Below are 12859 nucleotides of genomic sequence, written 5' to 3'. Positions count from 1 at the left end.
ATGACAAATTGGAAGTGGAGTGCTATGGTGAGAAAGAAGGGGTGTAACTGTATTACAAAATGTTATGGGGGGCAGTAATTTATATTTGTTTCACTGTGACACACATAGCATGGGCTTAGAAACATATCAGAAAATATTTTTTTCCCAGCAACCACACCATCAGAGATGATACATACTATGTGATTACTTAAATATCAGATTCTTATTTACTCACTGAAGTGTACCCAGCATGATCACATTCAGTCTTTAAGATGTTCTTATTTTATTCCTAACAATAGGACTTCCTCTCTAATTATCTAGTACTTTTCATTTGAACTTGATTACCATTCCTAAATCTCACTTACCTCTTAGTTCTGGCATCATGAGTTTCTAAGAAATGTCTTTGTGCCTCATGTTTAGAATGATGATCAGCAGCTAATGCAATATCAACAGTGATAAGTCCTAAGTTGGCTGACCCAGCTTCAAGCCAATAGGCCCTTCGTAATAATGCAGGCTGAAGTCCAACTCTGGAATTATTTAATTGTTCAATATATTGTCTCACTTGAAAATCCTGAATTGCAGCACTTATTCCTTCCCCAACTGACTGATTGTGGAGATTACAGTTTGCAACCCGAATTGCACCCATCTAAAGTGGAATCAAGAAAAAGAAACAAAACTGTAGTTTCTGTATTTTTAAGCAACTTATTACAGTAAACTGCAGAATAGGTAATTATTTAAAATAGCCTGACAAATGGAAGAAAGAAAGGAAAAATGAGAAAGTGGAAACAGAAAAGATAAAGCAACAGAATAAAAATAAACATTCAAATTTAAAAAGAGGATGAAAGGAGAAGACTATAATTCCAAATGAAATGAGAGAAGGAGAAAAGAAAAATAAGAAGGGTAGCAACAAATGAATCACAGACTCTTAATGCCTGATTTTCAACAGTAACCCTTAAAGCAGAGGCAGCAAACAAATGTTTCCAGGAGCCAGGCAAGAAGTTAAATAAATAAAGCCTAAAGGCATTCAAAATTAAATCATCTAAAAACATTACGAGTTTATGTTACTGTCATAAAAGCAGCCTACTAGCTTATAATCTAGCCATAAAACAAGTTTATAAAAATTCAGTAAAAGAAAAAGGTAGTAAAAGTATGCCTTAAAAGAAAATAAGACTGGAAAAGAACACAGGTGAATAAAAAAATAGAAAGCTCCCTCCCAGAATTTCGTAGTATTCTGTGATGGCAAACTATAAATATGTGATTTACTTCAAGAAATAGAGGTTTGGTTTGGCTAAAAGGAAAAAGGATTACACTGACCAAGTAACAGACAAATGTGTACCTTTATATTTGTAGCACAGCCATGCTCCACAATATAAATATCAGCACCATCTATTGCCAAACGAGTCATGGTATACTTCAAGTCATCTGAAGTTGGACAAGGCCCAGGAATACAACTCAACTAAAATGAAATGGATTCAACTCTTAATTCTTCACCATCAATGAATTATTTTGATATGTAAGTGTGCTAATTTAACAAAACAAAATTCTAGTTACATGTGTATTTTAAATTATCAGTTAAATTTCACCTTTTAATAATGATAAATTATATATAGATATATTTATAATGATAAATGAAATAATCAGCAATTAAATTCTTGTCAATTAGGAAAACTAACTCTTAAATAATGAGTTATGAGTTATAAAACTAACTCATAACTAACTCACTTTCATTTAAAAGTGGCAGGCAACAACATTAAATTGACAGAATACAAATGCAATTTGTTATTAAAACTCAAAAAGAATAGCAAAGTAAATTGATAAACAATATCACAGGTTTATACAAACTGTATAGGAATTCAAAGCTTTAAGATTTTAAGATATTTCATACTCCATACACATGCACATTTTTACACATCCACAAATATATGAACTGTAAACATTATGTAATATCTTGAAAAGTCCACACACATTTATTTTTGTTATTTTATTATTTATTCCTAAAACATAGATTTAGTGATGATTAGGTTGGAAGATAACATACACATCACCAACTTCAATGAACTTCTTTGCGAAACAGCAGCTCTGAGTAAAGTATCAACCCAATAGCATGTACTCTGCTCATCAGTAGCAGAGCCAGGACTACAAGGAATATGTCTCATATGACAGTGCTCTATACTAATTTATTTCCTCCACACAAAATAGGCCTTTTAAAAACTGTGATCTAAAATGACAGGAAGAATATCAGGGGCTGCAAGGAATAGTGGCTGAGTTACTAAGGGTTACTAAGGAATTTGCTGAGGTGACAGAAGTGTTCTAGATCTTTATTGGCTGTAATGGTTACATCAGTGCATGTAACATTTCTCAAAACTCCAACTTAAAAGGGGTGAATTTATTGTATGGAACTTATGGCTCAATGAAGTTGATTTTTTTTTAATTACAATACAACTTAAAAGCTTTCACTACTAAAAAAAAATAAAGGGAGGAGATGCCTACAAGCATAAACAAATTACCCATAAGAAACTAATGACTAATGACTAAGGAACCAATTCCCCAGAGCCTGCCCTGGCATTGTGTTTATAAACAAGAAAAAAGTAATTTTTATCACCAATTATAGCTGTTTTATTGATGATAAATAAGCACAGGTTACTGATTTTTTTGGATATAAAATTAAAAGGTGAATGAGTTATTTCCAATCCACAGTAATACAATAGCAAACATATGGTTTGTATACAAAAGAAAAAAGAAAGGAAAGACACAGAGAAAAGAAACTGGAAAGAAAAGCCAAACTGTTAGAAATGGTTATCTCTATGATGCAGAACTAGGGTCAGCTGTTTTTCTTTTCTGAAACTGCAATGTTTCAAGTTGCTCATTTTAAAAAATGTTCCACATCCCAAATTCATAAGTAACATTCTTTACTACAAAATAACACCCTGCATCTCACTGTATATGATTTCAGGAATTATTATACACTTCTTACAACCCTCTTCAAAGTAGTCTAATGACTCTTAGCCACAGTAGTGCAATGCTGTAGAAAGAGCATAAGATTTAGGGTCAGGAGACTAGGCAAATGCCCAACATTATTAATCACATTATAGGAGAATGTGTATGTTCCAGAAGGGTCTGCCAACAACATCATGCAAGGAATTCAACCTTCTTTCTCCTCCAACTTCTAAATCTTCTACATAAATGCACAGCTATATCCCGAACAGTTAGTGTAATAATGCAGTAAGATGTTAATGTTAACAACAAAAATTTAAGAGATACAATTTTATAATATCTCCATTTACTTGTGAATGTATGTTTTAAGAATTACCTCATTTTAGATATTTACAACTAAATTAAAATGACTATAAATTAGCAAAATAATTTTATTAATTGAAAAAACTGAACTTTCATTTTGAAAAAACCCATAAACGTTTGTAATACTGCTAACATATTTTTAACATACCTTGGATTCACAGAAGCGTCGATCAATTCCATGCTGACATACTACTACTGATTTTGGTCTTTCCAGTTCATATTCTCGACATACCACATGAAAAATAAATGTCTGTCCCCACTCCAAGAGACAAGCCAGCTATGAATAAGCCATGACAAGTTGACAACACTGTTAGCGTCCTAAATAAGTGTTCATGGTTCAAAAGTTTATCAAGAATATTAATATAGCTCGAAAGAATCCAAACAGTGCCTTATACCTGCTATATAATCTACTTGTTAGCCAGTATCATTTTTCTACCTTGACATCATTTATAAGCTTATGTTACTGTTCATTTGTAAATGACAAAATGCATTGCCAAAATGAAAAATCATTTCAACTGAAAAATGAAACTTCAGCAACCTTTAAAGCCAGTTATTTTTCTTAAAGGTTGTATCTTTCTTCTTACATGACTAGTCGGAATTCCATGCACAGAAAAGCACCTAGAATTCTCTATCTGACCATAAACCAAGGTTCAAAGTGAAATTTATATCTATCTACTAAGCAACAATTTTAGAAAATCAGGTATTCTGAAGATTAAAGAACTTTCATGAAAAGAAGTTTAAGTATATATCAATTTTCATCAAATCTTGAGTTTTAAAAAAATCTTAGGGTCATAATTTATTAGTTTACAATAAACACTGAGCCAGGGGTATATACTGTATTATCCCTGCCCCCACCAAAAGTACCTAATTTAGACTCTCATAAAATATGAATTTACTTTTAAAATACACGAAGAATGGATAAACACTGAAAGCACCCACAGATTCATGAACCTTGAGAGAAACAGTGATGCCAGGATTTCAGTGTAGAAGAAAGAGAAATGTTTCAACTTCTAACAAAAGCTGAGATGTTTAGATTAAAATCTTTAAAGGCTATCTTTAGATTAAAAGAACTATGTCCAGTCTTGAAGAGTCAGCATGGCTTCACTGCATGCTTGTTAGGGAGTAAGCTGTTTTTATTATATGCTTCAGTTTTTACTTATAGATTTAGAGACAGAAAATGGCAGATAAAACAGTTATGAGGTATGTAAGCACTAAATATTTGTTATCACTATTATATGTTTATTTCCATCATTTTTATATAAAATATCCCTTTTCAATTCTACTCATTTTCCCACTATTTCTAGAATCTTAATTTTTGCTTCCCTTCAACTATTTCCTTCAGATATAATCATAGCTATCTAGTCTGGTGGCTCAGTGGCAAAGAGACCGCCTGCCATGGCAGAATACCTGAGCTTGATCCCTGGGTTGGGAAGATCCCCTGGAGAAGGGAATCACAACCCACTCCAGTATTCTTGCTTGGGAAATTCTATGGACAGAGGAGCCTGGTGGACTACAGTCCATGGGGTCACAAAGAGTCAGACACTACTTAGCAATTAAACAACAACTACAAACAACAGTCTTCATTTATCTGCAGGTTGCCACTATCTACCTCTGAATCACATGTTTCACACTCATTTTGTAATTCTACTAAAAACTGAGTACGTACATGTCCACCACATTTCAATCTTTTGAAACACTGATTATGAAATCCATATTATAAACACAGGCACACCTCACAGATACTGTGGATTTGCTTCCAGACCACCACAGTAAATTTGTGACATTGTGAATATCACAATAAAGTGAGTCACAAATTTTTTGGTTTCCCAGTGCACATAAGTTATGTTTACAAGTAACCAGTAGTCTATCCTGTGTACAACAGCATTATATCTTAAAGAGACAACATATATACCTTAATTAAAAGGTACTTTATTGTTAAAAAATGCTAAAGTGAGCCTTCAATGAGTCATGATCCTTTTGACATAGTAACTAACATAAAAGATCACTAATCATAGATCACCATAACAAATACAATAATAATGAAAAAGTTTGAAATAGTGCAAGAATCACCAAAATGTGACATAGATACATAAATTGAACAAATCCTGTCAGAAAAATGGTGCTAACAGACTTGCTTGATGCAGCATTGCCACAAACCTTCAATTTGTTAAAAAAAAAAAACAAAAAACCACCCACAACCAGAAAGCAAAATCTGTGAAACATAAAAAAATGAGGTTTAACTATATTTGTCTCAACAGGTGAAATTTTATAGTAACACAAACATTTCACTAAATTTCAATGGCCCATTTCTAGAACTAAGGGTTACAGTCAGCCCTCTGTATTCATAGGCTTCACATCTGCAGTGGGCTGAATCCATGACTGGTTGAACCTGTGGATGCAGAACCTTTGTCAGGGAGGCTGTTCTTAAGACTAAGTGGGACAGTGAGAGCGAAGGAGAATCTATCCAAAGGGATTACGATTAGTCTTCTACATGAGGTTTTCTGCCAATAAATTCATTGTTATTTTTCTAAATCAGTATCCGTATCACTAAGTGCAGATTCAAATGATGCTACCTTGCTTTAGGACAAGACAAGTAAAGAAACATGCTACCTTAATATTATAAATGCCTCTTTCAAATCCTACCTAAGAAATACACAAAAAAGTAAAGTTCTCAGAAAATTATCCTACGTACTGGAAAAACAAGATTGCTCCAACAGTGGAGAGTCAAGTAATATAATTTTAATAATATACAACTTGATTTCCAGAAACTTCTGATCCTGAGTTCTTCTCAAAGAAAGTCTTGAATTCTTGAAAATATTACATAGGACTATAAAAAATTATACCCATCAATTTTATGTGGCCCAGAAAACCTAAACTTGTCTCTGGCTCATCCATGACTAAGAAAATCCTTAGTGGCAAGTAGAAGTAAAATGCACATTCAAATGGGCATACAACTTTTTCTTGGGGAGGTAGGTCAGGAAAGGAGAAAGGAAGTAAGTTAGGAGATACCACTCCCAGACCTGAGAACATACCTGTGGTGCTGTGACCTTAGCTGTAAGGCTTCCGGCTTGCACATCAATCAGCCATGCGTATTCTAAGGAATCACTTCCCAAAGGAAGACCTTCCGCTGAGAACATAGCGTGTGCTCTCAGCTGGAGACCTGACAAATTGATGTGACCTTCCCTGAGCACTTCATCCACAGGCGGTCGCTGCTAAAAACAATAAACATAAGAAAAATCAGCATTTATAATTGCTAGTTGCTTTTTCCCCCAGAGACAAATGGTAAAAACATGCTATATAGAAAATAAGACTAGGATCCAAAGCTCTTAACACAACCTTGTATCCATAAAAGTAGTCTGAGTTCAGCTTCTTTAGTGACATTATCTGTAAAAGCCGAACTGCAAAGCAAGACAGCAAAGTCTTAAAAAAATGCAGACTTCTCTTTGGTAGGCGCCTCAATAAATAAAAAGAAACAAGTATTCTGACTAACAGGGAATGTGAGAGACCAATCTTTTGTGACAAGGCAGGAATCATTAAAGTATCAAAAAGAAGAAAATAACATGGAAGAAAAAAGACCCATTAAGACCATAATGAGGAAGTAGCAAAGAAAATCATCTTCTAGAAAGATTTTGAGAATTATGTAAATATTAAAAGGAGAGATTCCTCTTACAGAGAATAGTTATATACTCATAACTAAAAAGCAGCAACATTTCAAAGAGAAAATTTCTAACACTTATTCAGAAAGCTAAAGGATATGACCTAAAATAGGGCATTCCATGGAACACTTGGTTCACAGATTGTTATTAGGAACAAAGAATCAAGTAAGTTTGGTAATGCCCTACCCATCAGTCACCAATGTTTATAGAATCTACCTCCCAGTCTTTCACAAATGCACTGAGTTTCTTTCAGCTTCCTGTTATCATCCTGGTTCAAATAATACAACCTCTTGCCAGGATCTCCCAGCATTTGCTTTTACACTGTTCTGCTCCATACTCTACAAAAACACCAGAGATCTTTTAAAAAGGCAATTTTTACCATGTTCTTACCTAAAGACCAGAGCTCAAATTATCAACATTTGTTGGATCACGGAGAAAGCAAGAGAATTCCAGAAAAACAACTGTCTGTTTCACAGACTATACTAAAACCCTTGACTGTGTAGATAACAACAAACTATCAAAAACTCTTACAGATATGGGAATAGCAGATCACCTTACCTGCCTCCTGAGAAACCTGTATGCAGGTCAAGAAGCAACTGTTAGAACCAGACATGGAACAACTGACTGGTTCAAAACTGGAAAACGACTATGACAAGGCTGTATACTGTCACCCCGCTTATTTAATTTATATGCAGAGTACATCATGAGAAATGCCAACCTGGATAAATCAACCTGGATAAAGCTGGAATGAAGACTGTTGGAAGAATTATAAAAAACTTAAGATATGCATATGCTACCACCCTAATGGGAAAAGTGATAGGGAACTAAAGAGCCTCTTGATGAGGGTGAAAGAGGAGAGTGAAAAAGCTGGCTTGAAACTCAACATTCAAAAAATGAAGATCATGGCATCCAATCCCATCACTTCATAGCAAACAGATGGGGAAAAACTGGAAATAGTGACAGATTTGATTTCCTTAGGCTCCAAAATCATAGTATGTGGTGACTGCAGACATATAATTGAAAGACGCTTGCTCCCTGGAAAAAGCTATGAAAAACCTAGACAGCATATTAAAATGCAGAGATATCACTTTGCTGCAAAGTCCATATAGTCAAAGCTATAGCTTTTCCAGTAGTCATGTACAAATGTAAGAGTTGGACCATAAAGAAGGCTGAGCCCTGAAGAATTGATGGTTTCAAATTGTGGTGCTAGAGAAAATGCTTGAGAGTTGCTTGGACAGCAAGGAGATCAAACCAGTCAATCCTAAGGAAATCAATCCTGAATATTCACTGATTCTGAAGCTGAAGCTCCAATACTTTGGCCAGCTGATGCAAACAGCCAACTCACTGGAAAAGACCCTGATGCTAGGAAAGACTAAAGGCAAAAGGAGAAGAGGGCAGCAGAGGATGAAATGGTTAGGTAGCATCACCAACTCAACGGACCTGAATCTGAACAAACTCCAGGAGACAGTGGAGGACAGAGGAGGTTGGCATGCTGCAATCTATGGGGCTGCAGAGTCGGACATGACTTAGTGACTGAATAACAACAGTTATCTCAAAGCCATTACATGCTACCAAAGCACTTCATTCCTCTCCTTGCAGCACTTTTTACACTTGATATTATTTATCTTAATTTTACCATGACAGTCTTTTTAGTGTGTACGTGCAGGCCATCTTACAAGGTTAATGTTCTTTGTTTCAGCACAAATTTTGGAAACTGCATTCATTAAAAAGTGTTTTTAAGGATACGGCTAAATCTAATTCATATGGTATTCTTAAAAGGTCATTTCAAATTGTGACTATAATAAAGGCTCTAGAGAGTCTTCTGATACATTTTTTGTCTAAGCTATGTGATAGTATATAAAATCACCTATCTCCAGGCATCAGTTCCCTTCTATTTTCTGTGAGGCAGCTGGAGAGGATGGTCAATGAAGATCACTTCTGGCACTGAGATTCTATAATTCTCAATATAAAGTTTTTGATAGCTTTTCCTGAGTTCAAAGATACATGTGGATCTTGGCTTAGATGAATCAATACTGCTCAAATGTTCACACAACCCAAAGCAATCTATAGACTTAATGCAATCCCTATCCAAATTCCAAGGCCATCTTTCAAAGAATTAGCAAATAATCCTAAAATTTGTACAGAACCACAAAAATCCTAAATAGCCAAAGTAATCTTGAAAAAGAAGAACAAAACTGGAGGTATCATACTCTCTTACCTCAAACTCTATCACAAAGCTGTGATAATCAAAACAGTATGGTATTAGCATAAAAACAGACACATAAATCAATGAAACAAAATAGAGAGCCCAGAAATAAACACACATATATATGGCCAGTTAATTTATGACAGAGGATCCAAAAATATATAATGAAGAAATAAGAGCCTCTTCAATAGACAGTGCTGGGAAAACTGGGTACCACATAATTAAAAGAATAAAATACTATCACTATTTTATACCACAACAAAAATCAACTAAAAATGAATTACAGACTTGAATGTAAGACCTCAAACCATAAAACTCCTAGAAGAAAATATCAGCAGTAGACTCTCTGACATAAGCTTGGTGATTGTTTTTTAATCTAACACCAAAGGCAAAGCAACAATAGTAAAAATAAACAAGTGGGACTATGTCAAACTAAAATGCTTCTTCAAAAGAAAGGAAATTACCAACAAATGGAAAAGCAAACAGCAGAAGGAAAAAAACATTTGCCAGTCATAAATCTGATACAGGGCTAAAATCTAAAATATATAAAGAATTCCTACAACTCAGTACCAAAAGGCAAACAATCCAATATAAAAAATGGTCAGAGAATATGAGTATTTTCCCAAAGAAGGCATGCAGATGATCAACTGACACATGAAAAGATGTTCAATGTCACTAAGCGTCAGGGAAATACAAATCAAAATCACAGTGACCTGTCACCTCATACCTGTTAGAATGCCTGCCTGTCATCAAAAACAAATAACAAATGTTGGTGTGGATGTGGAAAAAAAAAAAACAAAAACCCTGTGCACTATTAAGAAGAATGTAAACTGGTAAAGCTACTATGGAAGATAATGGTGGTTCCTCAAAAATTAAAACAGAACTGCCATATGATTCAGCAGTTCCACTTCTGGGTAGTTATTCGAAGGAAATGAAACAACTAATTCAAAGAGATAGATGCATCCCCATGTTCACTGCAGTATTATTTAAAACAGCCAAGATATGGAGACAACCTACATGTCTATCAGTGGATGAATGGAAAAAGAAATTACAGTGAGTATATATATATATATATATATATATATATATATGTATAAATATCAATCCTAAAGGAAATCAATCCTGAATATTCACTGGATGGACCGATGCTGAAGTTGAAGCTCCAGTATTCTGGTCACCTGATGTAAAGAACCAACTCATTGGAAAAGACCCTGATGCTGGGAAAGACTGAGGACAAGAGGAAAAGGAGACGACAGAGGATGAGATGGTTGGATGGGCCCATCTATCCAAATGTATTTTCCAAGAATGCTGGATGCCTGCATATGCATCTGCTGTTAGTATATTAGAATACCATCAGAAAGTCAACTATTTATGACTTCTGAAAGACATTCTACCTACACAGACACTTAGGTGAGTTTATCTGAGTTACTTCACAAATTTATAATGCAGCTCATTCTTTGGAAAATGCTAGAAAATAAAGGGTGATTTCCTGGTAATTCAAACCCAACATGCCCAGAAACTCATACCCTTCCCCTGTAAAGCAGCTCCTCCTCCCATATTCTTTATCATGCACTATCTTGGTTAACTGCCCAAGCCAAAAATCAAACATCATCCAGGGTTCTATACTTTCTCTCACCACTCACTGTCAAAAAACCAAAAACATAAACAAACATGTGGATCTCGGGTTGTCCTAAAGGTAAAGACTACCTGGTACATCAGTAAAGACTACATTCTGAATTGTACTGTGGCTTACATCACTCTGTGGGTTGAATTGTGTCCCCTACAAAGACATTCAATTCCTAAGCTCAGGTACCTGTGAGTGTGATCTTATTTGGATATAATGTCTTCGCAAAAGTAATCAAGTCAAAATGTAGTTACACTGGATTACAGTGGGCCTTAATCCAATTAACAGTGTCCCTCTAAGGGGAAAACTTAAGACACAGAGACTCATGAAGAGAATGCCAAGTGAAGATGGAGACAGAGATTTGAGTGATGCAAAACAGATTCTCTGTTTTGAAGCTACAAAACAGGGAATGCCAAGGACTGTTAGCACCACCAAAGCTAGGAAAAGACATGGGAGCCTTGAAAGAGGGCATGGCCCTGCCAAACACACTAGTTTCAGACTTGTAGGCTCCAGAACTGCGGAAAAGTAACTTTCTGTTGTTTTAAGCCAACTAGTGTAGGGTACTTTGCTTTGGCAGCCCTAATATAAAACTAATAGACATAGGACGATCAAGTCAAAAAAAAGTAAGAGGCTTCATAAGTCAGACACAGTCACTGACCCATCACATTAGATCCTTAGCCTTGAAGCTATGCACTAAGACAAATGCTACCAGAAATAAGGAGCTACAGATGAGTGACCCAGAATTGAGTCTTGAGGGTAGTCACAGAGTGAAGCTTCCCATCATGAAAGAGTATTAGTATAGAGACAAAAGAAAAAAATATTTCTAAGAAATGCTAGCACTACAAAATGTAAGCAAATTAAGTAGATAAGCAAATTCCTAGAGAATATGTATAGACTATGCTTGTCTTCAGCATGAATCATAAAGTGTTTGCTATCTGGAAAACAAAATGTCACTAGTATCAATACTTCTGTTACTGCCTTGATATCTCTACTCCATGAATTCCTCTTCTTATCACCATATAAATCACACTTTACATTTCTGTCTCTGTACAAGTATGCCAATAATTGTGCAGTTAGGGGTAATATGGACCCTCATAATAAACTCAATAAAATATTTTTTATAACCAGCAAAGTCTTTTGAGAATGCAGTGATTAAGATAAAAGTTGAAGTATCATCAGGTACTCAAAAAATCAGAGCTACTCTCCTAAGATTCTCAGAAATCAGCCTTTCTGAGAAGGTATTTCCCTATTACCTTTATTAATTTCCTCAAGAGACTTGAAAAAAGGAGATGGGCTTCTTCTCTATACACTTGCCTCTTAAAAAAGAAAAAAAAAAAAAAAGGAAAAACCAATCCTAATGACCCATTAATTACAGAAAGAAGGAACAGAGTTATTTTTAAGGTTTCACATGACAAGCTAAAATGAGTGTTACACAAGTGAGAGCTTTGTGAAGACAGACTAGTTCTCCATGTTAATTTTGGTGGCAGTTACACAAATCTACCCATGATGAAATGTCACAGAACTATGCATACATATTGTACAAATGTCAATCTCCGGGTTTTGATATTTTACCATAATTATTTATGAGGTCAACATGGAGGAAACACAGAAACTCTGTACTATCTCTGTAACCTCCTGGAAGTCTATAATTTCTTGAAATAAAGTTTTTTAAAAAGAAACACATTCTATGGCAAAAACTAGTATACATTAAGTGTTAAGTTTTAGCTACTACATCAAAATAATACAGTTTTATCAAACCCAGGTATCTCACATTACAGGTGGCTTCTTTACCAGCTGAGCCACCAGGGAAGCCCACTATAGCAGAAGAGTGCAAAGGGGTATGCTCTTTTACATAAGATGGTCAGTTACTTCACAGAATCTATGGTGAATTATCTGATTTACTGTCAAGACTCATCACCCTGTCTATAATTTTACTTTGTCCTACATTAAAACCCATCACAGCGCTAAAGCATATCACTTGACTAAAAGTAGGAAAGAGACTTAAAGAAGGGGTAGATGCCAAAAAAAGTCATTAGCATTAAAAAAAAGAATAATAAAGTGATAATGTACCCAGGAATGTAAAAGTATTTCCATTTG

General features: G+C 35.0%; 1 protein-coding gene across 3 annotated transcripts in view; it reads right to left on the bottom strand.

Moving 5' to 3' along the window:
- Nucleotides 1-12859, bottom strand: part of KIAA1109 (KIAA1109 ortholog) — a 202471-nt gene that overhangs the window by 116522 nt on the left and 73090 nt on the right. For all 3 annotated transcript variants that reach the window (XM_018061504.1, XM_018061506.1, XM_018061505.1), the window contains 4 exons: nt 6309-6488; nt 3425-3553; nt 1316-1435; nt 345-625 (listed from right to left, as the gene is read on the bottom strand). In XM_018061504.1, the coding sequence (XP_017916993.1) occupies nt 345-625; nt 1316-1435; nt 3425-3553; nt 6309-6488 (710 nt within the window). The remainder of the gene's footprint in view (nt 1-344; nt 626-1315; nt 1436-3424; nt 3554-6308; nt 6489-12859) is intronic.

This window comes from Capra hircus, chromosome 17, assembly GCF_001704415.2.
Source record: "Capra hircus breed San Clemente chromosome 17, ASM170441v1, whole genome shotgun sequence".
Classification (NCBI taxonomy): Eukaryota; Metazoa; Chordata; class Mammalia; order Artiodactyla; family Bovidae; genus Capra; species Capra hircus.
The sequence above is the reverse complement of the archived record's forward strand: the minus strand, read 5'-3'. Positions and strand labels throughout refer to the sequence as shown.